The sequence below is a fragment of the Hemiscyllium ocellatum genome, chromosome 16 (assembly GCF_020745735.1).
Source record: "Hemiscyllium ocellatum isolate sHemOce1 chromosome 16, sHemOce1.pat.X.cur, whole genome shotgun sequence".
In the NCBI taxonomy this organism is placed as follows: Eukaryota; Metazoa; Chordata; class Chondrichthyes; order Orectolobiformes; family Hemiscylliidae; genus Hemiscyllium; species Hemiscyllium ocellatum.
In genome coordinates this window covers 54,939,973-54,967,786 of record NC_083416.1, presented here as the reverse complement: position 1 = coordinate 54,967,786, position 27,814 = coordinate 54,939,973, and the positions used below count along the sequence as shown (strand labels likewise).

The following is a 27,814-nucleotide window of genomic DNA, read 5'->3' as shown; positions in this document are numbered from 1 at the left end:
TGTAGGGGCAGGACTATCCGGGCTGGTGAAGAGAAAATAAGTCTTAATTTCATGCCCCCAATCACCTAGATCCCTTGAGAGTAAATGCAAGAGATTAACTGCCAAGTAGCTTGTTGAAGCTTATTCTCTAGGTTAACACAAATGCATAAACAAAGCAATGGATTTGTGAGAAGTAGAAGAAAAATGTTTTGGGGGAAAGAAAGCAGTTTACAGCACACAAAAGAAAATTTATTGTATTTTCCACGTTAGTAGTTGTGCATCAGAAATTTTTAACAAAGATAACATTCCCGTTACAACTTTTAGTTGTACCTTTGCATTAGAATTGAAACCTTTTCACAAATACAATTGCCAGAACATCAGGATTATGTAGATATTATGTAGAAGCCGATGATTCAGCCATACCTTGCTGTCTATTCCCCAGGTTTTTACAAAAAAAAATTGTACAAAGATGAGATATTTCAGTAGTCTACAATCAGTATTAACAGAGGAGCCAATATTTGCATAGCATCCTCCCAGAGGTACTGTAGACAAACACTGCAGAACTCCCACAATAAGTACACACATTGCTGTGTTGGCTAATAACACTAATATATAATTCATAGCACAAATTTTTCTTTGCAAAACTAATGTGAAATAAGGCAAAGCAAATCTGTAACCGGTAAACTAGAGAACCGCACCCATTTGTGGATCAAGACAAGCTTAAGCCTATCACACTTAAGTATAACTAGATACTGACTCATTAGATAGGCTTTGTACAAGAATTAACAATGCACAGAATAATACAGAAGTAACAAAGGATTTATCAAAGTACAATGTCACAGGGATTTGTGAAAGCAGAAACAGGAAACAAAGGTAGTGTAGGAGGTGCTCAATACAGATTTTGCATCTGACTTCAAGTTTTTCTTTTAAACTAAACTTCTAGTTAGTTTAAAAAAAAGTATGAAATGACCTATCAAGTTGCACCATTAGAAACAAAAATAAGAATGTATTTTGAGAGAAAAGTTTGGGTTTAATTGGGAAATACATGTTTTAAAAAAAAACTACTCAAAGCTGTGGGCAACAAACTGAAAATGTAATTTTGGAAAGGGGTGGCATATGTACCAGGTACCATCAATCACGGAGTACAGCAACAGAAAAATACCAATTCTTGAATCTGAATAGCATCTAAGGAATTTGTGAGGAAAAGCTAAGCAAGTCATCTTTTGGGATAATTACTTTAATTTGCTCAGACCTTAGTCTAATTTGGCCTAATTGTAAAAATGTTCATTTCGTAATCTTCTGTAAGATGTCAAAAATGTTAAAAAAAATCAAAGTGTTTCTGATTTATGAAATTATAATGTATATACCCATGTTGCTTTAACTAGGCTTATGCTAACTTCATTTTGAATAAAAGCAGAAAATGTTGAAAATACTTAATAGTTCAGGCAGCACATGAACTGGTTCTGATGAAGACTCATGTAGCTCCTACGTACGGCCGTTTTTTCTGCAGTGCAATTTAAGATTTTGCAGCATTTTCTAATTTATTTCAGATTTCTTGTAGATGCTTTTCTTACAATATTTGGAACTAACAACACTTGAGTGGGAAAAGTCGCTAATAGATCAATCATGAATATAAAACTAAAATATAGTTATTGGCCAATAATGTACATATTGAAAAATAATAATTCAATAAGCTAAATCTGCAGATGAATTGAAATCTATCACCCGTACCTTGGGAAGAAAAACTACCTGCTGGGAAGAAAGAATTTTCATATCACATTATTTGTACTGCCAAGTACTTGCAAAATAATTTTTAAACTTTACTTTAACTCCACTATCCCTTTGGTTTTATATTACTGCAGAAATTCAAAGCCTGAAAAATTATCATAATTCTACCAAAAGAACATGAACAAGTTTAAGACTTCCGGGCAGGAATAATTGATTCTTTGCCTCGATATTGTGCACTGCAATGGGGATGGTGTGGTAACTTAAAATGGTTTTGATACGAAGACTGCTTGCCTTTTTAAATGGTTTTACTATGAAAATTGACTTTGTTTTTACAAACAGTGCTGCAAAAGAAAGTAAGTTAACATATCAAAGCAAGTTTTGAATTGTAGTTGCCTATTTTAAAGAAAACCCTTCAAGAACTATACATACAATCTTAACATCCAAATCGAGTCGAGTGTTACTAAATTGTTTAGGTCAGCCACTGAAAACACTTTTGCATAACTAATACTTTCTTTCAGAAAAAGTGTAATGAATTTAAAGTTAATCAATACTCAAGTACAAAGAGATGTCACAATAAAATTCAGTAAGTTATACAATTGTACACCTGATGGAGCACAAATGAGCAATCAACACACGTTGCATCAGTGACATGAGCAGCAAAAGTAAGATTTTGTTTTAAAAGTACCAATTAAAAGAATTGCTTCTGCTAAAATGCAATGTAGATGCACTTGAATGTGAATTCATTACTACTCTTCACATTGTCATGTCTATAAAAATATTTGAATACAGATTATACTTTTGTAAATATTTCAACTCCAAATGAAGGAACAGATAAATTAATTTAATGATAACGCCAGAATGCCCTGAACTGGTTTTTCTCGAAGTAAAATGAACTAATAGTAGTGCATGGAGCAAAATCTTTTGAATAACAATCTTATGATGCAAGTTATGTACAGTACAATTTGCATCAAATTTATAAAAGCTGTTAGCAGGTAGAACTTCCACCATGACCTCTGTATTTAGGAATGCAAACAGGAATTCCCTCAGTTTTGGTGTCTAAATAGCTTGACACAGATCCATTGATTAGTTGGCAATATCACTCTCAAGCCAGAGGTATAATCAATATAGGCTCTTGTAAAAGCTGATTAGCACAGAAATAAATTTATGTGCCAATATCTGACTTCTCAGTGTTGCTTTTGCTATTTCACCTTGGGAAGTTCCAATGCAGTACCTATATTGGCATACTGACTTTGCTCTGATACTGTATACAAAGGGCAGATTGCGATGGAAGACACTGCTGCCCAGTCCATTTCTGCAGGACTGAGGAATTTTGGAGCCAGTGTTTAAGACATCCAGAAAATTAAGATATATTCAAGCTAAATTAAAATAGCTGGTGTGTGTAAATGAGTCCTCCACCATTTCTTTTGCACACTGAAGATTAACTGTTGTAGTGTTTTTTTTTGTAGACTTCAGTATGATGACCAGAAGTAGTGTTTGTGTGTCTCTATTCAGAATTGATAAAACTGGTCAAATTAGATTACATAATTTCCTTTAAGCTCAGGCCCAGAACATGGAAGACAGTTATTTATTATTTCAAGCAAAGAGCTGCACAACAGGCAATTTGTCAAGAAGACTGTACACTAAATTTCTTTTGTGTGTTTGCGTTTTTTTAAACTTTCCATTAAGCCCAACCATCACAAATACCAGCTGGAAACATACAAATCTCTCCACATGTCTTTGCTGCATCAACTTTTACAGCTGGTGCATGGAGGGAACCACAATTTCAACCAACAGCAATAAAGTGTGTAATTTGTTTTTACGCCACATACAACCAGTCTTCACCAGGGGAAAAAAAAGACATGTACAGGTGAATTTCAAGTAGCTAAGGGATACAATAAATAGTCATAATGACATGTTTTGGTAACGTATTCTGTTCTTCAAAGGATAATGTCTGGAGAACACAATTCGGTTTTACAACATTGTTTGGACACCTGGCTCAACAAAAAAAAGTGTGAACAGCAGATTCTTCGGGTCACTACTGTGGAAAATATTTGGGATTTACTGATTGTAGGTTTCTCCCATTTCCAGGATTATGCTTCAAACTCAAATCCAAGACCAAGTTTATGTCCACCAGCATTAATATTCTTGCCATCCAGCAGAGCTGAAAGGGTTAACTTAATGCCTGTGGAGGAAAATAATAAGCTATGTAATAATGGTGCATATCTCAATGAAACGAGCAATGTGAATAGAAAACTTTTGATCAAATGAGCAAATGCACAAAACCATCAATTACCATAAATTACAACAAGTTAATAGTAGGTCTTACTTGTACAATTTACTTTTTATTTAATGCCAAGATTAGTCCATTACTATTGTTATATCATTACGACTTGTTGCAATTAAGACAGTGGATTTTCCAAGGAGAGACAATTACAGTCAGATTGCTTCCCTGTTCTTACATTTTCCTTTAAGGCAGAACTCCAAATTTCTACATTCTAATGACAGCTCTGTCAGACATGTGGAGAGTACTTGAAATCTAACACATCCCTTGTTGTGGAGGCAGATTGTATGAAGTCAAACAATACCCCCTTTTTAATAGCAGTAATTGTTATTATCTTGTGATTGAAATGCCTTGTATCACAGATGACCATATTGAAAGCTCCTGTGTAGGGTTAGGAACGCAAGATGTCTAAGGGGTGAACTGAAGATGTAATTGGAGAGCTTCAATGACAAATTGGGGGATAGTTTAATACTTAAACAAGGAATTAAACTAAGTTTTAAAATCTAACTTTTAAACATTCTCTGATTTATAAAGATACTTCTACAGGATTCTAGGCACAGGGCAATCACTCATGGAAACTTCAATTCCCAGGCAATTTCTTCTGACTTTGCTACATAAGGAATTCCTGAGTGACCTGACATACAACTTCCCTTTACCCTGCAGAAGCAACCAACTGGCTATCAAAAAACCCAGGTTAATATTTCAAGTTCTACATTCAAATATACATGATGTGAAGTGAGCAATCTCCACTTATCCCAAAGTGAAACTTATTTTTTACTGTTTGCTCAGAACAAACATGGAGGTGACAAAAGAAGCATGACACATTAGGTAAAAGTATCCATGTGTAATGTTATAGTTATATGCCAGAACTATGCATTATTGAAAATAAGTAGTTAAACATTTTGTTCTTCTCCCCTACTTCTCATGGGAGCTATTGCATTTGTAAGGTGCACATTTCAGGAATGAAGAATTGGGAGCAATCGAATGATGCCCAGACTTGGATTGCCTTAAAAATGCAATAGCTCCCATGAGAAGCAGGGAATTGGGGGAAAATCCTTTTTGAAAAAAAAATCCAAAATAGAAGTGCCATCTTGTAAGTGTAAAATATTTGGACTACACTTCAGTATTGGTTTAGTATACTTGAAAAGTTATTATTGAATAGGACTACATTTATTTAAAATCAAATGTGGTTCACCTGGTTTCAGCATTTGAGAGTATCCAAGTCCAATGAGACTCGAATTGTTCACTTTAATCTGTTGATGAAAAGAACAAACTTTTAACTATTCTTCAAAAGTCAAAGCTTTATCTTCTTGATAAACTTTAGAAGACAAATACATTAAAACTGTGCTCCTTTCCACTCACCTCATGCACAAAAAGAATGAAGTTACAAACTACATACTCACCGAGCATGTTGCATCATCATCAATCATGTATTTTGCTGCAATACCAAATCGAGTGTTGCTGTTCCCAGCTGTCCAAGCTAGACTGATGCCAGTTTCAAGTTTTTCGCTGACTTTTTGATAAATAGAGCCTCCAAATTCCGTACCGTCATTCCTACAGTGGGGAACATGCACGTCATTCCAGAGTAAGTTACTATCATCATTTTCAGGAAAATACTAAACAAAAGGATTAGTAACCTAGGCAAACTAAAACTTCCTTTTCCAATTACTCATTCATTCCAATATGCTGTTACAACAGCCACTATTCATTACTGGCCTTTACTGACGTTACTCTGTAACAGCCCCTAAAAAATATTGAAAAGCTTGGAGACCTACATGCTCTCTTGATCTCCCTAAATATAGTCCTCACTCCAGAGAAAAATATAAAATAAGTCTGATAAGCCTAGATTAAGTGGAACAACAGAAAGACATACCACTTTGCCAGATATCCGGTTTCTTAGCAAACTAAACTAGGATGCTTTAAGAAAGCCCAATAATACTTAATCTACTCCAATTAGTTCACTGGTATATACATACTGGACATCAGGGGCTGAAAATATTCTTAAGCAAACACCATTTATCAAGCTCATTGACATTTTTTGGAGCAATTCAGCTGTGGTCATTAGCTACTGATCATGGCTATGTTTCATGGCTTATTTTACTCCTACCACTCTCCAGTTCTCCCGCCCTAATTTCGAGATCTTCTCATTCGATTATTCATTAAATTAAACCTATGTTTGATCTTTAAGTAATCAACAGTGTGGTGTTGAAAAAGCAAAGCAGGTCAGACAGCATTCAAGGATCAGGAGAATCAACGTTTCGGGCATAAGTCCTTCATCAGGATCTCCAACATCTGCAGTCCTCACTTTCTCTTCTAAGTGATCAAGCTGAGTCAAAACACGTAACCTTGTCAAAATATTTCTCACCTGAAAATTATAGCATCTCTCACAGTAATAACATCAGTTCAAGTCATGTGATACAATCCCACATTAGTTTATCATAACTGGGTATGGTAAGCCAGGCATATTAAAAGAACAATGGACTCCATTTCATGGTCCACCACTGGAAGTAATTTGACATATGGTAGATAGTTATTATACTGTCTTCACACCCACCCCAACTGTGTAATATAGCAGGGCTGTACGATGGATTTTTACATTAATGGCCAGAATGGTGGTGTCACTATCTGGGCCAGCATTTATTACCCATCCCAAATATCTGAGATGTTGGTTTGCTGCCTTTATGAATCACTACAGTCCATTTGGCTTCAGTAGACCCGTGATGCTTTTAAGGGAGGGTGTTCCAGGATTTTGATACACCAACACTGAAGGAACAGCAATATATTTGAAAGTCAGAAGTGATTGGTTTGGAGGGGAATAGTGTTCCTATTTACTTTGTCCTAAGTGGTAGGGGTCATAGGTTGAAAGGTGTTGTCCAAGGAGCCACGTGAATTTCTTTGGTGAATTCTGCAGACAGTAAACACCGCTGTTACTGAGCATTCGTGTTTGGGGGAAATAAATGTTTGTGGATATGATGCCAATCAAATGGGTTTCTTTATCCTAGATGGTGACAAATTTGAGTGTTGATGGAGCTGCACTAATCCAGGAAAATGGACAGTATTCTATCATACCTCTGGCTTGCGCTCTGTTAATAATGGAGAGAACCTGAGGAGTCAGGAGGAATGTTACTCACTGCACGGTTCCTAGCCTCTAACTTGCTCTTGAAGAGATAGTATTTAGATGGCTGATTCACTCCAGTTTCTGGTCAATGGTATTCCCTAAGATGTAGATAGCGGGGGAGTCAGCAAAATAATTCTGCTGAATGTCAAGGGGTGGTGACTGGATTTCCTCTTGCTGGAGACGGTCATTGCCTAATAATTGCATGATGCAAATGTTATTTGCCACATCAAAGCCTAAATCTTATTATCTAGATCTTACTCTATTTCACCATGAATTACTTTAGTATTTGAGAAGTTGCAAATGTTATTGAACATTCTCTGTTTGTTAGATGCGACTCTAACCAAGGGAGAGATTCCTTGTCCCCACATCCCTACTAATCCCTTTGAGTATAGGTTTGCTTGGTCCCCTTAATGACACACCTGGTCAAATGCCATCTTGAGGTCAAGGGCAGTCACAATCATCTAACCATAGCTGTTTTGTCTATGTTTAAATTGGGATGACAATAAGGAAAGGCTGAGTAGCCCCGGTAGAACCAAAATTTTAGAACTTCCACTAAAGGCTCTTATGGTGCAGTGGTAGTGTCCATACCCCTCAGCTAAAGAGCTGAGATTAAAATCCACCCGCTCCAGCCATGTCTCATAATATGTCTGGGCAGGCTGATTAAAAATACCCAGGTCTCCCACTGGCCTGCCTGCACTTAAGTCTACTAACATCCTGATGTAGCCAATTAAGTCATTCAAATGATGACAGTCATGGGGATCTCAGTTCAGGGGTGCACCATACACGATCAAGGATAATTCCACTAACATTACACCGTTCCTTTTGAGCATCACAATGTTCACTTCCCAAGAAAAAAGTAAAGTCTTTCCTTCCAGAGACCCAAGCCCAAGATATATGCTGACAGCAAAATGAAGGACTGAGGGAGCAGTGCACAATCCGAGCTCTACATTTCTACTAAAACAGAATCAAGGCCCTGTTTCGTTGGATCTAACCAATCCCATAGCATTGTGAGAGCAGCAGGGATGACTGAAAACATGTTCTTTAATAAAGATTATTTAGAATAAAATAACTTTTAAATCATGTATTTTATAGTGTGAGTAAAGTCTTGGTTCCCCTGAAATTCAGAACTAGAGGTGTTTACAGGGGTGGATACTAAAACAGGCTTACCATTTATAACTCAACATTGTATTATAGGTTTTAATTTAACAAAAGCTGCACAAATCACTAGATTTGTAATGGGACTTTGGAAACTTATGCAAAGATGATTTTATTTCCTCCCAATACAGTTTATTACAACAGGAGTCCAACATATATTCTCGTTTATGGGAATGTACTGAGTTTGTACATACACATTTGTGTGGAGCTGGAATTCTTCTGTCCTGTAACCAACAGCAAAGTTACTTTGCGAGACTCTAGATTTTGCAGTTTCATAGGTCATCTGATATCCTGCTAACCAGCCATCAAAACCAAACACAAAGGCTCCACGTATAGCAGGCCCAGCAATGTCAAAGTCAACATCGAGTCCCAGGTTGATGTGTTGCCTCTTGTAACCAGTTCTGATTTTTCCACTTTTCTTTCTGTTAAGAATAAAATAGCAAAAAACAATTAAAACTGATCCTGTTCTTATTACATTCCAAAACTGCTACTTTTTCAATTGTTTTTCATGTTTCAGAAGCACAAAAAATAAATAATGTTTCTGCTTTTTATTCTAGATTTTCTTCAGGATTAAAGATTTTAACATTTTTATCAAACCAATAATTTTAACTGCATAAAAATATTGAACAAATATTCAAAATGATTAACACTACTACAAAATGACAGGATCTGGGTACTCATTCTAGCCATGCTGTTGCGGTATTTCCTGAGGATAAGACACAGCCTCTCAGAAGAGAAGCATTGAAGAGATAACTTGGATTGTGTTTGTACCTCGGACTTGCTACTAGCAGAATATCATGGGCACAGATTGGAAGAATACTATGTAATCAGCTTCTCATCTAGAGACAATGTTTGGCTATGAAAAAGAATAACATTTTTGAAAATCGGAAATTACATTCATGAAAATTCTATCTTAAAAGTAATAAAGCTATTGCTACAAGTTTAGAAAAAATAATGTCTATTGTTTTGGATATTTTACTCACCCAGTATTTGGTGAAAATGAAGAGTCAAATCCAATCTTCAAGCCTTGCACAAGCTAAACAGAAAAGTAACATTGTTTGCATTTTGGCTTCAAAAGGCAAAATGAAATTAATGTTTGCCATTTTTGCTAAGTTACCTGATCTTCAATGGTAATTTCAGTTCCCAAAGTATTATCAGTGTTCCATTTTTCAGTGAATGTCAGTCCATAATCCACCCACTTGAACCTTGTTTCCAGACTCCCGGTGACTTTTCCTGTATCCATGTTGGCAGCACCTGAGCTTGTGAATTCCTACATCAGAAAGCTCTTGTTAAAAAGGCAGAGATCATTTTACAGTGTTTCGATATCTTTAAAAAGAACTTGCCAATTGTGCTACAAGACACACTTTAGAGGAACATACAATGGAAACTTCAATTGGCTCCAAACAGATGTTCTCTTGCATGCTCTTTTATTACCCTCAGTCCACACACTAATTTCCTTTGATCATCTTCATGCATGCTCAGAGCATACTCTACAGATATTCTGAAATTAGAGGCTAGATGTGGCAATCCCAAAATGGGACCAAATGGGTGCAACATAAATGGTTACCAAGTGGAGTGGCTGGCAATCCCACCTCAGTTAATACAAAATGACACACTGTGCAGGCAAAAACCAGGCTCATACCTACTTGTATAACATAAATGTAGACTCAATAACTGCCAAGTCACAAGTATGATAGCCCACACCCCCATAGCATTTCTAATTCACGATGGCTAATCACCTCAAAGATCAAGTTTCCTTTGTTGAGAGTATTAAATGTTACCAAAATGAAAAATGCTCTAACCATAGTTATGATAATGTCAAATGACTGTAGGACCGTGGCCTACTCTGCACCAGAATTGCAAGCTATTCGCGATATCTCAGAATACTGAATGACCTAGACAGAGTGGATGTTAGGACGATGTTTCCATTTGGTAGGAGAAACTAGGATACAAAGGCACAATCTTAAAGTAAAGGGAAGACCTTTTAGAATGGAGATGAGAAACTTCTTCAGTTAGAGAGTGGTGAATCTATGGAGTTCATTGCAACAGAAGGCCGAGGTGGTCTGGTCATTGAGTATATTTAAGACTGAAATAGATAATTGAGCATCAAGGAGATCAAGGGTTCCAGGGAGAAAGTGGGAGAATATAGGGTTTAGAAACTTTTCAGCCACGATTGAATGGCAAAGCAGACTTAATGGGCTGAATGGCCTAGTTTCTGCTGCGATGTCTTATGGTCTAATTCTTGTATGTTCTCCCCAAAGAAAAACTACCAACCTAAATAGGTCAATATTCCAACTTCCATACATGTTGAATCTAGAATATATTGAGCAAACTTAGGCCCTAGCATATCACCCCTCTGAAATGGCCAACACCAGAACAGCTTTCATATCTGTAACCAGAGAGATTCCTTATCCCCACAAATTACCAATAACTCTAGGTTTGCTAGAGGATCTTGATGTCAAGAGCAGTTACTCTCAACTAATCTTTGGAACACCACTCATTTGTCCACGTTTTAACAGAGGCTGCAATGAGGTCAGTGGCTGAGTGGCCCTGCTAGAACCCACTCATTGAGTCAAACAAGGATGGCACAGAACAATTCTTGCCCAGCTGCTCATTGCAAGCTTAGAGAGTAATAAAACTCTGTCTCAAACAATGGAATTAAAAAGGTCAGAGTTGACTGTTTCAGTTCCATACTCACCGACAACATTGCTATCCCAGCTCAGTCTACTACAAATTACAGCAATGATGGTCTGGCAACAAAGACAACAACCCCTAACATACAGACCAGCTGTTGTGACCATGCTCCTCCACTGCAGTGAGGCTTTGTTTGTGCATCAGTGACATGGTATGATCAGAGAATTTCACCAACAATAAAACCAGAAGATACTGCAGAGGTATTGGAAGGATCAAAATTTAAATGGCCTTTTTGAAGCCAACATTGCATGCATTCAGGTAAAACACTTGCAAAACCAACTTCAATGGAGTGGACATCTATACCACCAGATTCTAGTTTTCCAACTCTTAAATTTATCCAACACTGCAAGAAAATCAAACAAAATGCAACAATGATACTTTAAACTTCTCCTCTAAGCACAGTAGCAAAGAGACTAATGATGGGGAGAAGCTTGCTATTAATTGTCCAAAATAACCATAACTCATCCATAGGTTGTGTCACACTTTACGTTATGATGTCTTTAAGATGAAATAGGTGGTCAGTGAAGAAATGAAACAAATTCTGCAGAGTGGATGCTACTATACTGTACCCTGTCCTATGTGTCAAGAAATAGCCTGCTCAGTCATATGAAGATCCATAGCAGAAACTTATAACACCAAATAGATACCTTTCTTGAATCAAGGGACAGCTGACAACAGTCATCAAAATTCCACCATTTTTAAAATTTAATTTAATTTTAAAAGGAGATGGCCAGACTTTTGTATGAGCTGATTGGAGAATGAATCGTGGATGGATAGTGGGAAGAGTATAAAAATAAATAAAATGCTTTTACCTCATTACAACTCATCACAAAATGCAAATAAAAGATGAATCATGATAATGTTATGGTTGGAAATTGTAACTACCAATAAACCATATGTTTGCCAGATTACCAGCTAGTAGATGAAATAATCTATCAAGTAAAATGTCAACAAAGTCTTCAGGTGAATTGAAAAATCCATGAAAATGGATTAAACGAGTATATTCATAATGGCTAGTTGTTCAAGCTTTTCCTATTACAATTTAGATTATGGGTGAGATGCTGGAACCAGTGATTGGAAGTGGCGGGCAGTGAAGATGCCACAGGGTGATTTTTGGATTAAAATTTCTCAGGTGAGCAGAATAGGTTTCCAAAAACATTTGCTTTAGATCACAGTGAAGCTGACTGGAGAACTCAAGAATATGGTTCAGATTAAAAGTCACAAATCTGAAATTTTGTTTTTAATATTTATTTATCGAAGAGGTAAGAGCAATCTGTCTTCCTTCTATTTGCCTGGAACCTGTTGCAGTTTATATTGCATCCTGTCATCAACATTAATGGTGCTATGAGCAGTTAAATAAGGTCTTTGGAATTTCTGGCAGTATCTTATCAAGATTCAACTTTCTGGAAACTGGAACAACCACTTGCTTTAACATATATTGAAGACAGACATGCAATTTGGTCACCACTGTCCAGACATAATAAGGAGGGACAAAGGGAATTTCTTCAGTCAGAATGTTCAGTTTTTGGATCAGAAACTTATTGCTTGACAAAGACACACTAATCAAAAACTGATTTATTCTAAAAAAAATGAATAATTTTAATGGTTACAAACTATTAAGCAATTGTGAAAGCAACCTTATTTTACATTTTTCCCTGTCAATTACAACTGGATACTAACAATACAGGTCGTTCTGCTACAATGCTTGTTTTGTTAACTCAAATTTGCTGTAACATGATTGATGAATTGGGGACACTGTTTCTAAAGTGCAAACATTTAAAACGCATGTTGGCTGTAATGCAATTACATCATCAAGCACAACTTTTCTATAATATGGGTTGCATAAGAACACAACCATCACATTTAAGAACTACTTTGCACTGCATCTGGAGGAAGAAAAAAGTTCACTTAAAAAGCAAAGGTTTTACTAGTTGTCATCATTGCAAATCCAAATGACACTAGTTCTGACAACTATATTTATTAAACGTTTATTAAAGGCAAGTTTGGGAATAGCAAAACCCTCCATATCCATGAACTATGCAGTATCAAAAAAGGTTTCTCAGAAGTGACAACTTCATCAATCATAATTGGAATGAAACTTAAACTATAAGAAGGCTCATATTAAGCATACAACTCACTAATTCGTGAGACCACTAACTGCAACTTATCAGAGTGAAATGGATTGTCATCATGAACTGAGATGGATCAATGCTGCCTTAAAAGCCTTTTACAAAAGCCTTCACATTCACAAACAAGTGTGAGCGCTATGGACCTCTTTCAGTAAAATGGAGATAATCCAAATGGCTCTGTCCCTTTCCTTCCTTCCATAAAAATATTGAGAAATTTTACTATAAGACATGCCCTACCCCGTAATTTGTATCTCTCTGTGGTTTCTCTATTTACGTCCTTGCTGATCCCATCTTGTTCATGACACCTCACTTATTCTGATGATATTCTGACTTAACGATGACCACTCATCGTTCTAGACCAATATTTATTGCCTATCCCAAAGTGACGTTGAGAATATAGTGACAAGCTACCTTCTTGAACCACTAATCAGTGCGATGCAGATACACCCACAGTGCTGTTCAGGCATTCCAAGATTTTGATCCGGTGACAGTGAAGGCAGAGAAAGATATATTCCCAAGTCAAGATGGCATGTAGCTTGGGGAACTTGATGATGATGGTGTTTTATTACATCTGCTGCCCTGACAGTTTAGGTGACAGAGGTCTTGACTTTGGAAGTGCTGGAACATAGAACATTATAGCGTACTACAGGCCCTCCAGCCCTTGATGTTGCACCGCTTGTGAAACCAATCTGAAGCCCATCTAACATACACGATTCCATTCTCACCCAAATGCCTATCCAATGACCATCTAAATGCCCATAAAGTTGGCGAGTCTACAACTGCTGTTGGCAGTGTTTTCCCTGCCCCTACTACCGACTAAAGAAACAACCTCTGACATCTGTCCTATATCTATCACCCCTCAATTTAAAGCTACGTCTCCTCGTGCTAGCCATCACCATCCTCGGAAAAAGGCTCTCACTGTCCACCTGATCTAACCCTCTGATTATCTCATATATCTCAATTAAGTCACCTCTCAACCTCTTCCTCTCTAATGAAAACAGCCTCAAGTCCCTCAGCCTTTCCTCACAAGACATTCCCTCCATACCAGGCAACATCTTTATAAATCTCCTCTGAACTTTTTCCAAAGCTTCCACATCCTTCCTATAGTGTGGTGACCAGAACCGTACGCAATACTCCAAGTGCGGTCACACCAACGTTTTGTACAGCTGCAGCATGGCCTCATTGGTCCAAAACTCGATCCCTCTACTAATAAAGGCTAACACACCGTATGCTTTCTTAACAGCCCTTTAAACCTGGGTGGCAACTTTCAGGGATCTATGTAAATGGACAACGAGATCTCTCTGCTCATCCACATTACCAAGAATCTTACCAATAGCCCAGTACTCTCATTCCTGTTATTCCTTGCAAAGTGAATCACCTCACACTTTTCAGCATTAAACTCCATTTGCCACACCTCAGCCCAACTCTGCAGCTTATCTATGTCCCTCTGTAACCTACTACATCCTTCGGCACTATCCACAACCGTACCAACCTTAGAGTTGTCCGCAAATTTACTAACCCATACTTCTACTCCCTCATCCAGGTCCACTTATAAAAATGACAAACAGCAGTCGCCCCAAAACAGATCCTTGCAGTACACCACAAGTAACTGAACTACAGGATGAACATTTTAAATTAACCACCACCCTGTCTTCTTTCAGCTAGCCAATTTCTGATCCAAATCGCTAAATCACCCTCAATGTCACGTCTCCTTATTTTGTGCAGTAATCTACCATGGGAAACCTCATCAAATGCCTTGGTGAAATTCATATACACATCAACGGCTTTACCCTCATCCACCTGCTTGGTCACCTTCTCAAAGAACTCTAAGGTTTGTGAGGCACAACCTACCCTTCACAAAACCGTGTTGACCATCCTAATTAACTTATTCCTATCAAGATGAAGGTAGTGATATAGTGGTTAAGTCACATAACTAATAATCCAGAAGCTCAGGTTAATATTTTGGAATCCAAATGAATGATATGGATGCAAATCCTACCACAGCAACCCATGGAATGCAAGTTCAATTTGGAATTAAAATTTAGTCTTTTGGGGCCGCAAAACTCACATCATTGTCGTTAAAAAAAACACTGGTTCACCAACATCTTTTAGGAAAGGAAACCTACTGTCTTTACCAGGTCTGGTCTACACATAACATGATTGACACTAAAACAAGTAAGCCATGCAGTTGTATCAGACTGCTACTTTTCTGCATTGCTTTTGCACTATTATTTGGATATTCTTGCAACACTAGAGTAGAATTAAAAACTGTGTTCTGGAACATGGTCAACTGATAGATCTTGAAGATATACACAATAAGTAAACCTTGAAATCTATGCCTGGACTATACAAACTCAGAATTGTGCTCTTAGCATTCAATCCTATTCTGATGAATCTGAACTGCTCCCCCTCCTTCCTAAACTATTGAGTTTACTGAACAAAAAGACAGCTTCAGAGATGTAATCTGACCAGAACTTCACACAAGATTAGCATAATGTCCACCTCTTTGCAACTGGCCATTAGTCACGATTCAACAAAAGTATAAATTGTTCATAGGTGAATCCACTGGGAAATTTTTCCACTTGTTCTCCTAAGTCCCACATTCCTGATGAAGGGCATATGCCCAAAACGTCGGCTCTCCTGCTCCTCAGATGCCGTCTGACCTGCTGTGCTTTTCCAGCACCACACTTTTCAACTCTGACCTCCAGCATCTGCAGTCCTCACTTTCCCTAAGTCAATGAGTCAAACAACCAGGTACATTGTTATCTGAATCAAATGACAATGCTATTCTACTGACATACAAGGCTGACCAATTAACGCAGGGCTTTCTAAAGTAGGACTCAGGACATCTATGTGGGGTTGCGAGTTGACATCTTGAAGTTAAGGTTCTGAGGCAGCAACGGCTTATGTAGAGCTCTGACTAAAGTTCCAACAACAGTGTATCCGCTCTCAAGTGTCACTCTGGATCATGAGAATTTTCCAACATCAGAATAGATTAATAGAGAAAAAATGTCTGAGAAACACTGGGTTAACAGTTATCAGCATGACATTATGAAGCAAGAAGATTTAACACAATCGGATGAAATAGAATAAGATTACCAATATCTGTCTTGTCTTGTGCTACTTACCAATCCATTTTCTGACTTTGTTTTCAAGTCAAGTTTTATTAGACCAAATCCTATCAAGAGATCAAAGATAATTTAAGATACTCAGTTTTCACTAATTAAACTGGTTTTGTATAACTATATTACATGGCAAATATTTAACCTTCAATAAATTACAACTTAATAAATCACATGATATTTAAACAATAGTTCATTACAGAATATTCTTGGCTATCAATTTACATACAGCCACATCAGAATTTGGACAAGTGCATTAACAGCTACTGACTTAACTATGGAAACTGCATTTCAGAGCACAAGGCGGTTTCACAATGGAAATGACCCTCTGATTAGTTCCCTCTTCAGAATAAATTTCAGAAGTGATGCCAAAAATTAATTACAGGACACAGTCTCATTATGCAACTGAATTGGCATCCAGCAAAGTAGGTCAATATCCTGCTTGACACATCTGTGTCAAGATGTATTCACAAACTTTAAAAACAAACAGTCGGTTACAGATAATTTCTAGCCAAAACAGCACCATTCTTTTAAATATTGAATTCCTTACCATAACCTTTGGTAAAAACATCTCTGGCTGCTTTTCCAAGATCTGCATAAGTTGGTGGAATTTCCATTTTAACTGCAAACAACACAAAGTTATATTGCTTACCTCCAAGACCTAACATGCTTAACCATATATTTGTTAGCTACAATATGCTTGGACGTATTCTCATAATCACAGTCCAAACTTGCTGTTCACTATCTACGAATAACTGCTGTTTGAAATTTGCCTGCCTTTGATGATGACGAGGCACCATCTGGAATCATACATCACAGGCCCTTCTATCAAATCGGGCAGGACAAATTCCATTAAATCAACTATTAAAAATTGGTGGCTACCCCAAGGTTCTACTCAACATTCCCAAAAATACAACGCATTTTGATTTGCCACTAAGTCCTCATTGACAGCTCCGATGTTATTTTACATATATTACTACTTCCCCCTTATTTCTGGAACAAAACTTCCAGTCAATCATTTCCAAGGTAATAGGAAGTGATTCATAAACAAGTATTAATTTTACATATAACCCATACACAATAGTAAATCAACACATCACAATAAAATAACACTTCAAAAGTAAATCTGCAAAAAGTTCTTTATATTGATAGCAAGTCTATATCAACATTATGATATTGTATATACAGCTTAAACAACTTGTTGAACATAACATACCTTATCAGAAGGGTTCAGGTGGAAATTAAGAGGACAGAGGTGAAGAGGTGGAGGAGCAAACTGCTACCAGCTATAATTTGTGGGGAATTATCAGGAATAGACAACAAACTCCTAGGAATTGCTGCAACAGTCTAAGAGAACTCTGCATTTAAAATATTCCACTGCAAGAACAGTCTTCCCCATTCCCACAAAACCACTGGCTGTCACCACAGTGAAGCCCTAATCAAATCACAACACTGCACTGAGAGCCATCCCTTACCTTAGGCAGCTAGTAATGGAACTTGCTGTGTGAGCCAGAGGCACTGGGGAGAGATGCAGCACTAGATCAAGGCTTAAGGGGCAATGACAGTGGACTGGGCAACAAGTGAGGAACGGAATGGGGCACAGGGAAACTGGGGGATGGGAAGTAAGGACAGATTAATGGGAAACAGGAAAACTGGGGAAACAGGGCTTTGGGACATGGGAGCCTTTGCAGACAGGGGAGAATTAGATAGGGTGGAAACTGAGGAATGGAACCGGTTTGAGACTTCATAGATTTAGTAGCACTGACCAAGTATCCAGGTCAGAAGTGCGATCCTCACACAGCAGTAGTGTTCAAAGCAGAGTCAAAGGAGCTAATCGGGCAACTGACCTGTTAAAAGTGACATCAATTGGGAAGCCTGACTGTGCCCTATACAGGTTCAAGAGAATTCAGGGTGATCAGATTACATGTTTTTGGGTATTACGCATATGTAGATATAGAGCAATTGTAGCACTGTTGGTTAACAAGGAAATCTCTGTCACAATTAGCTAAAAATGCAATTTCAATAAATTACTATTAGTTAACCGAGGGAATCAAAATTCCTTTGGTTTTTCTTTGGTCACAGGTGAGGTGCCGGAAGACTGGAGGTTGGCAAACGTGGAACCTCTGTTTAAGAAGGGCGGTAAAGACAAGCCAGGGAACTATAGACCGGTGAGCCTGGCCTCGGTGGTGGGAATCCTGAGAGACAGGATGTACATGTATTTGGAAAGGCAAGGACCAATTCGGGATAGTCAACGTGGCTTTGTGCGTGGGAAATCATGTCTCACAAACTTGATTGAGTTTTTTGAGGAAGTAACAAAGGTTGATGAGGGCAGAGCAGTAGATGTGATCTATATGGATTTCAGTTCGACAAGGTTCCCCATAGGAGACTGGTTAGCAAGGTTAGAGCTCATGGAATACAGGGAGAACTAGCCATTTGGATACAGAACTGGTTCAAAGGTGGAAGACAAGAGGGTGGTGGTGGAGGATTGTTTTTCAGACTGGAGGCCTGTGACCAGTGGAGTGCCACAAGGATCGGTGCTGCACCCACTACTTTTTGTCATTTACATAAATGATTTGGAAGCGAGCATAAGAGGTACAGCTAGTAAGTTTGCAGGTGACATCAAAATTGGAGGTGTAGTGGAGAGCGAAGAGGGTTACCTCAGATTACAACAGGATCTTGATCAGATGGGCCAATGGGCTGAGAAGTGGCAGATGGAGTTTAATTCAGATAAATGCCAGGTGCTGCATTTTGGGAAAGCAAATCTTTGCAGGAGTTATACACTTAATGGTAAGATCCTAGGGAGTGCTGCTGAACAAAGAGACCTTGGAGTGCAGGTTCATAATTCCTTGAAAGTGGAGTCGCAGATAGATAGGATAGTGAAGACAACATTTGGTATGGTTTCCTTTATTGGTCAGAGTATTGAGTACAGGAGTTGGGAGGTCATGTTGAGGCTGTACAGGACATTGGTTAGGCCACTGTTGGAATATTGCGTGCAATTCTGGTCTCCTTCCTATGGGAAAGGTGTTGTGAAACTTGAAAGGGTTCAGAAAAGATTTACAAGGATGTTGCCAGGGTTGGAGGATCTGAGCTAGAGGGAGAGGCTGAACAGGCTGGGGCTGTTTTCCCTCGAGCGCTGGAGGCTGAGGGGCGACCTTATAGAGGTTTACAAAGTTATGAGGGGCATGGATAGCATAAATAGACAAAGTCTTTTCCTTGGGGTCAGTGAGTCCAGAACTAGAGGGTATAGGTTTAGGGTGAGAGGGGAAAGATATGAGAGACACCTCAGGGACAACTTTTTCACGCAGAGGGTGGTACGTGTATGGAATGAGCTGCCAGAGGATGTGGTGGAGGCTGGTACAATTGCAACATTTAAGAGGCATTTGGATGGGTATATGAATAGGAAGGGTTTGGAGGGACATGGGCTGAATGCTGGCAGGTGGGACTAGATTGGGTTGGGATATCTGGTCAGCATGGACAGGTTGGACCAAAGGGTTTGTTTCCGTGCTGTACATCTCTATGACTCTATGACTCTTTTGCAAGAGCTATCCTTATTTACTTCCTTCTTCCCATTAGCTTTCTATAAGATCATGAGACATAGAAGTTGTTGACCATTTGTCCAAGCAAGTCTGCTCCACCAATGAGATCTTGGTTGATTTGATAACCTTCAACTTTACTTTCTTGCATTATCCCCACAATCCTCAATTCCCTTACTGATTAAAAACTTGTCTATCTCAACCGCAGTCCAGCTTCAACAGCACTGCTCCCTCTAAGCTCCACGGCTGTGCATGACAGTTGGTATCAGCACATTGATCGCAGCATTGATTTCTTGTTCAGGAAATCATTGCAGCACAGGCCTTGGAGACTCACACAGCTGATAAGAAAATTAGAGGGTACATTGTTCAGCAGCCGTCTGCAGAATTAACCCAATGGATCTTTACTAAACTACCGCCAATACCTGTATCTCTCCTCTTGGGCAACGGGACCAAAACAGTTGACAGTATTCCAGGTGTGATTTGACTATTTCCTTGCATAGTTTTAACAGGACCTCCCTATTTTCATACTCCACCACCTTTGAAATAAAGGCCAATAGTCCATATTCTCTAACTGAACACTATTATTACCATTTTGCAATTCATGCATAAGAACTCCTAAAACACTCCTTGCTGTAGTTTTGTGGTTCCTTCCCCTCATCTAAATAACAGTCAGCTCCTCTACTTTTCAAACCAACCTGTCCAGAGAAGTTATTACACACCTTTGCAGCCTCATTGTCCCAAGGTAGGGACAGTAGCACTGAGCCACAAGACTGCCCTTATCCCGCCTGCCTACTGCTTAACCTTTTGCAATGTTATGTTCCATTTACTAAGTTTTTGCCCACTAACTTAACATGTCTTTATCCCTCTGGAGAGTCAGTCATCCTTACTACTTGTTTCCCCACCTATTTTTGTCAACCACAAACCAGCATCACAGCTGAACCAAATCTTGCCCTTCCCTAACAACAAATATGCATTTTCAGCAGTAATGATCACAAAGGGCAGCCTAGTTTATTTTTCTTCTATTGGTTCAGAGGTTTCAAGATGAACCAAAGCTTCCTACTGTCACTCTAAGCCAATTACGCGTGGAAACTTCCTTGATTCTATTAAATGTCCAGTACCATACTGAGCATTGCTCTCATTTGTATCACAGCATTGGACAAAGTACACTTGTCAAAACTACATAGGCTTTTGGAGTATAAGCATTAAACAAAAGCATGCAATATAACAATATTTTATGATTCTAAATAAAAACCTTGCATCCCCATTGCAATTCATGAATACTGACAGTTTCACCGTAATTTTACAATCCGGATTGCAACACCATAAACACAGTGTAAATCTGAGATAGTTAAACCATCCAAACTAGAGAATCTCTCAGAATTAATTAAATATTCTGTTGCTACAAAGACTATTTATTCACTACCCAGAACTGCTAACCATTATTCCTTACTTGAAGGGCTAGATTGGCTGCTTCAAAGTAGTAGCACACCCTCCACCAACAAAAAAGTAGAATTTCACTTTTAGGAACAGCCTTTGCATTAATGAATTCAAAATGGAACGCAGACCATTATCCAGTTCTCTGTAAACACAAGCAATCAAGCAAGTTTTTGCTGTTTTAGTAATTGAAGCATTTAAAAGAACATTCTTCAGCAAATTAGATGAAATTCCATATATCTCATGCAGAAATAAACTAGAAAAGCACTTTTAATCCACAGACATCTGCATTTCAAAGCAAAGCTTTAGAAGAAAACGCTAAAACCGAAGAAACTTTGGGACTGTTTGCTTTAGATCAAGATAAAGAAATAACAATGCTGTAGCTTCAAATTTATAGATGATTTCTATATAATTTCCATAATATCCTTGTGACTTGTATTCTCAGGCTAGTCCACTACATTAATGTTGAGAGTAGGTCACAGTCACACTGGTCAAATCTAGCTCTTCCTCATTCATTCACAAGATGTGGACATCATTGCCAGCATTTATTGCCTATCCCTTATTACCTAGAAAAAGAGTATTCTGTCAGAAAAAGTTCCAGGTTGCACTTCTAAAGTTTGATGTCATGATGAGAGGAATGACTGGCTCTGACTGTGACTCTTTTTCTTCCCCTCTCATCAGGCAATCACCTGCCTGCTTCCCTGAGAGGTGGTACCTGGTGACAGTTGCCGTTCCTGCTGCTCTCCTGCTGTGTTCTTGCTCTCTAAGCACTGCTGTGTTCCTGATGAGGATTAGCCTCTTCCCTGCTCTGTATTACTCCCTTGGTCCTGCTATATTCCTAACCTCCACCTGGTGCATAACAGCAGGCAAGCCATGATCCTCACCACAGACCCAATAGGTGTGCAAGCATTGGTCAAGCAAGGTGACATCATTGCACCAATGAGATCAATGGAAACTACTCAACATGTGTTGCTTTCAGTCCAGAAGAATCAAGATCAGCTGCCATCAACATTAGACAGCTATTTGCACCAAAACTATTGCTGTTATGACAGAGATACAGATAGCTGACCTAAAACAGTCTTTCTACCTCTATATCCACAATTCAGTAAAGTTTACCAGAAGACCCCCAACCAGTCATTCCAATGCTTCCTCACTTGATTTTCAAATAACTAATCCTAGACTATGAATAATTAGTTTCCAGACAAATTTATTTCTCAAACAAAAATTTGTAACTTATTTTTATTAGATGCACAACTATAACAGAAAAAATAAATACAGTAAGCTAATTAATGTCTGTGCTTTAAAACATTTATTTTCAGCTCCCATTCACACAAAAGACAGACAAAACACTTTTGTGAAACGGTTATTGGGATCACCTTCTTGGTTGACCCAGGCAAAGGCTGCCTAACTCAGGTTTCTACTCTTTGGGTTCCCAGCAGCTGATGTATCAGATTATTCAGGGAATTTTCAAATCCTCATGCTATTTCCACAACAGCCCAAAAACATAGTTCAAACGTGGTCAGCATGGACCAGTTGGGCTAAAGAGTCTGGGTCCATTTTTACACGTGTCCCACATCTACATGAATGCAAGATGGGTGCTGGCGAAAAATAAGCACTACTACTGTTTGGCAGTAGTGTAAAAAAGCATGCTTTCATGTTGTACAAACATTAAAACAAAACTTCAATTCTGATTCCACCCTGATACACTAGTCAACTCCTCCCAAAGATTAAACACCATTCAACAAGTGCTATCTACTTGAGCATAACGTCTCTTTCAGACTTGATGGAACCAATTCCCAGATGTGACCTAGTTAATAGCCACCTTCAGATATCTGTTTAAATACCATTCTCTTCCCGACTGGTCACTGTATCTGTTGCAACCTTTTTAATCAAGCTCAGCCTTCAATTAGCCTTACAAACAAACAAAGCTCATTTAAATCGGTCTCCCTTTTAACACAAGCCATCACCAGATCAATTTAAAATTGAGAAAAGAAAACAAAAATAATGAAAAATCAATGAGGGTTCTAATATCACCACGACATTCAGAGAGACGAATGAGGGAAACAGCTGGAAGACAAAGATACTCTACCAGCATGTTTCCACTACACCACAATATTCACTGGCTATCAAAGTACACTGGACAATTGGATCAATTCCCTTATCCAAGGGAGTTCTCTCTCAGCACTTACAGGTATCAACAAAATTCGATACCTCCGAAATGCCAGGAGGTTTTAACCACCCAAGGAGCAAACACCTCAAACATGATAGTAAGTTACTCATCTACAGAGTGACAGTGGTATCAGCACTCCTGCAAGCAGAGACATGGAAAACTGAATAGACCTCAAATTGCTTGAGAAACATCCATCAATGATGAATCTGCAAAGATGCTCCAATATTAGTGTTCTGTCTCAGATCAGCATCCCCAATTTCAAGGCACGAGTTATGGTCAATCAACGGCATGGAGTGGGCTGCATGGTGGCCACGCTTGACACAGAACTTCAAAGTAAGTTCTCTACCCAGAGTTGTGGCAAGAAGATACCAAGGAGGTAGAGGATGTGATCCAAATATATCCTCAAAAGCTACCTAAAATCTCTAGCTCAAGATTGGTCAGGCTTCCATGAACATGTCATTTTGAGTGCCTCTGACAGCCAAGATGGAGGTCAAGCACAGGTGGAAGGAGTGTGCAAAACTCAGGAACTCCACCCATCTGCTTCAGCAAACACCATCTGGCCTATCTGTGGCAGTTTATTGAACTAAACCAAAAAACATTAACTCTTGCAATCACACATGCTGCCAGACTTGCTGAATTTTTCCAGCAATTTCTGCTTGCATTTTCAGAGCTAGAATTGAACTATTTAGGCATTTCAGGCTCATATGATAGGCGTTACACAGAGGATAGTCCTTTTTAGAGGATGCTAAAACATAGTCTAGAAGTTATAACTGTTTAGAATTTTAGAACTTCAGAATTACACTTTATTCTTGGAATCTGCAAATATACTTTTCAATGCAAGTCATCTGTCTGAATGTCTGGTTGGCATGCAGTAGAAAGAAAACACATTTAAACAGATAAAATGCACAAGTACAAAAGTACTATGCTCATATAACAAGTTGAATTTCATGTGCATTATGTTACTTTTTAAAAGATGTATGGTGCATTGGTGCACATGATAGCATAGATTATGCTATTAAACTAAGTCTCTTGTTCTGGACTAATAATCCAGAGACCATTTGTTTAAAGTCCATGCCAGCACTTTTAAGAATATACTTTCAGTTTATACAAAAAGCATGGAACTAAAAAGCTGGTATCAGTAATTGTATCACCATCATTTTGAAAGAAAAAACCCAAATGCTTCAGTAACATCTTTTAGGAAAGGTTTTCTGTTCTTGCCTCTTCTGATTTATGTTGGTAGATCCATTTCCATACCAATGTGAGTGACTCTGAACTTTCCAACAAGTGGCTTTGAGAGTCATGGTTGACGCAAACAGTATGCAGCATTATGCCCCCCTACAACCCACCCTCCCATCCTGGCATCTTCCCCTGCCACCGCAGGAACTGTAAAACCTGCGCCCATACCTCCTCCCTCACCTCTATCCAAGGCCCTAAAGGAGCCTTCCACATCCACAGTTTTACCTGCACATCCACTAATATTACTTATTGTATCCGTTGCTCCCAATGCGGTCTCCTCTACATTGGGGAGACTGGGCGCCTCCTAGCAGAACGCTTTAGGGAACATCTCCGGGACACCCGCACCAATCAACCACACCGTCCTGTGGCCCAACATTTCAACTCCCCTTCCCACTCTGCTGAGGACATGGAGGTCCTGGGCCTCCTTCACCGCCGCTCCCTCACCACCAGACGCCTGGAGGAAGAACGCCTCATCTTCTGCCTCAGAACACTTCAACCCCAGGGCATCAATGTGGACTTCAACAGTTTCCTCATTTCTCCTTCCCCCACCTCACCCTAGTTCCAAACTTCCAGCTCAGCACTGTCCCCATGACTGGTCTGGACTTGTCCTACCTACCTATCTCCTTTTCCACCTATCCACTCCTCCCTCACTTTCCTGACCTATCACCTTCATCCCCTCCCCCACTCACCCATTGTACTCTATGCTACTTTCTTCCCACCCCCACCCTCCTCTAGCTTATCTCTCCACGCTGCAGGCTCTCTGCCTTTATTCCTGAAGGGCTTTTTGCCCGAAACGTCGATTTCGCTGCTCCTTGGATGCTGCCTGAACTGCTGTGCTCTTCCAGCACCACTAATCCAGAAATTACAAAATGAAAGCCTATCACCATATTTCCCAACAATTGAAAAAGGAAATACTTCTCATCTACTTAATGACACCCACACTAAAAAATGAAAAATAATCTGCTGTTGCAATTTAGTTAGTTGCAACATGATATCCACACAATTCTTAGAAGTTATCATTTAGTTTAGTTCTGCCTTACAAAATAATTATTTGGTGATAGTTAACACCCCATTTTGCACAAAAATAAAATTTTGATGGGAAGTCTAAGAAGTACCTCACACAACATTCTGAAATTTTAAAGTAGCACTATCATGTCTTCATGCAGTTTTATTTCAGGAAGCTGATAAGGGAGGTCAAGCACAGAAAACTCTCAAATATATGAATGGATGGATGGATAAAGATTGTATAATGTTTTATTGATTCAAGACCCATGTGTCACTTCCCAGCTTAAGCAATGCTTCTCAACTTTTAAAGGCAAAGAATCCCAACAGTACAGATAACCAATGTAGACTCACTTTTCAACATTAAAAACCCACAAATATATTAAACAAGTTTCAAAGACCATGCATATTCATTTTGATGCTTGATATTTGTTTCCTTTCATTCTCATTGTGCTTTTGAAATTACAAAGCAAACATTTAGGGAGTAATCCTCTCTCCATTGCACAACCCACGAAGGTCACGTTCAATGATACAGAAAAGATGTAGTGCAGTCTTTATTCATGGTATTATAAATGCAATGACCTAAACACATTAAGTAAAAAGTTTATTATCTATACTTATCTGTCTGAGGTTTCATTAGTGGCATTAGAATTAATGAAGCTGTGAAAATATCTGACATCTAAGGCAAGTGTTCTCTATAAAGAGAATTTTGGCACCATTGCACAACACCTTCACCTCAAAGTTTCAATCTAAGATTCAGACATGGACATTTTCAAATGTCATCCTAGCCCTGGCACCTGTGGGGAGCTACTGCCCATTCCAAATTGGAATGACTTTTCTTTAGCAAAATCCATTCAGTACATTGGGTGTAAACGGATAGTTTTAAACAAAAGTAAAATACGTGTTAAACCGGACATGGCAGATTTTTTATTACAAACCAGAAAGAAGACTGCTTGCAAATGCGGCATTGTTTAAACACAGTTTTAAAGAGCCATTGCCCAAAGGATATGCAATAGCTGTCAGTGCTCCAACCTTGCATGCTGTTAAAGGTCACACTTTAGCCGCCATCCAACAGGCTCCAGCGAGCCGAGAGCATAGAGTCTACTCCAGAAATACAGAGCTAACGTGTTTAACCAGCCCTGCCTCTCCAAGGACTCAACCTCGTGGCAGGCGGAAAGATTATGATCCGTAACCCCTGGAGAACAACAGGCAAAAATGATGCCATCCGCCAACTCCCGGCCCCGGCCTTTACACTTAAAAGAAACAAAACCCCTTCAAGCAACCCCCAGAGTTTTCACAACCCTCACCCTTCCTGAACAGAGGCTACCTGATGTTTCCACTTCTCGCCAGTGCGCTAGGCCCAGACGTACCTCTGATGAGCGCACACACACCGACCGGGAGGGAGGGAGGCTGCCCAATTTCCAACCGAACGACACAGGAGCAGCCAGTGACCGAGGGAGAGAGAGAGCTACTGCACATGCGCGGGACGTCCCTGTTCCTGAGGGTGGGGGAAGGGACGGAGAGCGGCGCGTGCGCAGTGAGGGGCCGCTGTGGGATGGGGTGGGGGTGAGGATCTGAGGAAGGAATGAATGACTGAAGTAGAACGTTTTCAACTGGTCTGTTTCTGTACCCAGCCCCGAGATACATGGGCTTGTGAATAAATCTGAAAATGTGTTACTGGAAAAGCGCAGCAGGTCAGGCAGCATCCAAGGAGAGGGGGATTCGATGTTTCGGGCATTCCTCATTCCTGAAGAAGGGCTTATGCCCGAAACATCGAATCCCCCTCTCCTTGGATGCTGCCTGACCTGCTGCGCTTTTCCAGTAACACATTTTCAGCTCTGATCTCCAGTATCTGCAGACCTCACTTTCTCCTTGTGAATAAATCGTTTGTTGGTTTTGGAATGGCACAGTGTGAAGGGGCTTGTTCCTGATCTTGATGAAATATTGTAAATGGGTTGGGATGATGCCTGTGTGGACCGTCAGCAGAGTAGTCAGACAGTGCTAAAGCAGTGCCGTGTGAGCAAATGGGGGATACATTTATTGGATTTTTTTTGTTTCAAGTAGGATATGTTTAATGTTTCCCACAGACTCCGCACATAGACACTGACAGAATAGCTAGAGGTTACATGATTGTGGCGAGCTAGCAGGTACACTCAGGTCACAATTGCATTTCTCCAAACGCTCCCTTTTTACAAACAAAAATTGTATTGTCATTGCAGTTAAAAGTTACGCA

General features: G+C 39.2%; 1 protein-coding gene across 2 annotated transcripts; it reads right to left on the bottom strand.

Annotated features, from left to right (window-relative positions):
- Positions 1–206: 206 nt before the first annotated feature.
- vdac1 (voltage-dependent anion channel 1) lies at positions 207–27,058 on the bottom strand. Of its 2 annotated transcripts, none has more exons than XM_060837286.1 (9): positions 26,952–27,058; positions 16,757–16,828; positions 16,213–16,262; positions 9,379–9,531; positions 9,245–9,297; positions 8,456–8,683; positions 5,392–5,542; positions 5,184–5,241; positions 207–3,889 (listed from the first exon to the last, which is right to left on the bottom strand). In XM_060837286.1, the coding sequence occupies exons 2-9, from the start codon at positions 16,821–16,823 to the stop codon at positions 3,798–3,800; spliced, it is 852 nt and encodes a 283-aa protein (XP_060693269.1). In that variant the 5' UTR covers positions 16,824–16,828; positions 26,952–27,058; the 3' UTR covers positions 207–3,797. The 2 variants fall into 2 exon arrangements, with proteins under 2 accessions (XP_060693269.1, XP_060693270.1); XM_060837287.1 differs by having other exon boundaries at positions 26,909–27,031.
- Between the last annotated feature and the right edge of the window lie 756 nt (positions 27,059–27,814).

What these genes read in the sequence shown, in the direction of transcription:
- vdac1 (XM_060837286.1), bottom strand. Translation starts at nt 16,823, where the DNA reads ATGGAAATTCCACCAACTTATGCAGATCTTGGAAAAGCAGCCAGAGAT. An exon ending in CAAAGTCAGAAAATGGATTG is followed by an intron (nt 9,532 to 16,212) that starts GTAAGTAGCACA and finishes TTTCTGATGTAG; the next exon opens with GAATTCACAAGCTCAGGTGC. An exon ending in ATGATGATGCAACATGCTCG is followed by an intron (nt 5,242 to 5,391) that starts GTGAGTATGTAG and finishes TTTCATCAACAG; the next exon opens with ATTAAAGTGAACAATTCGAG.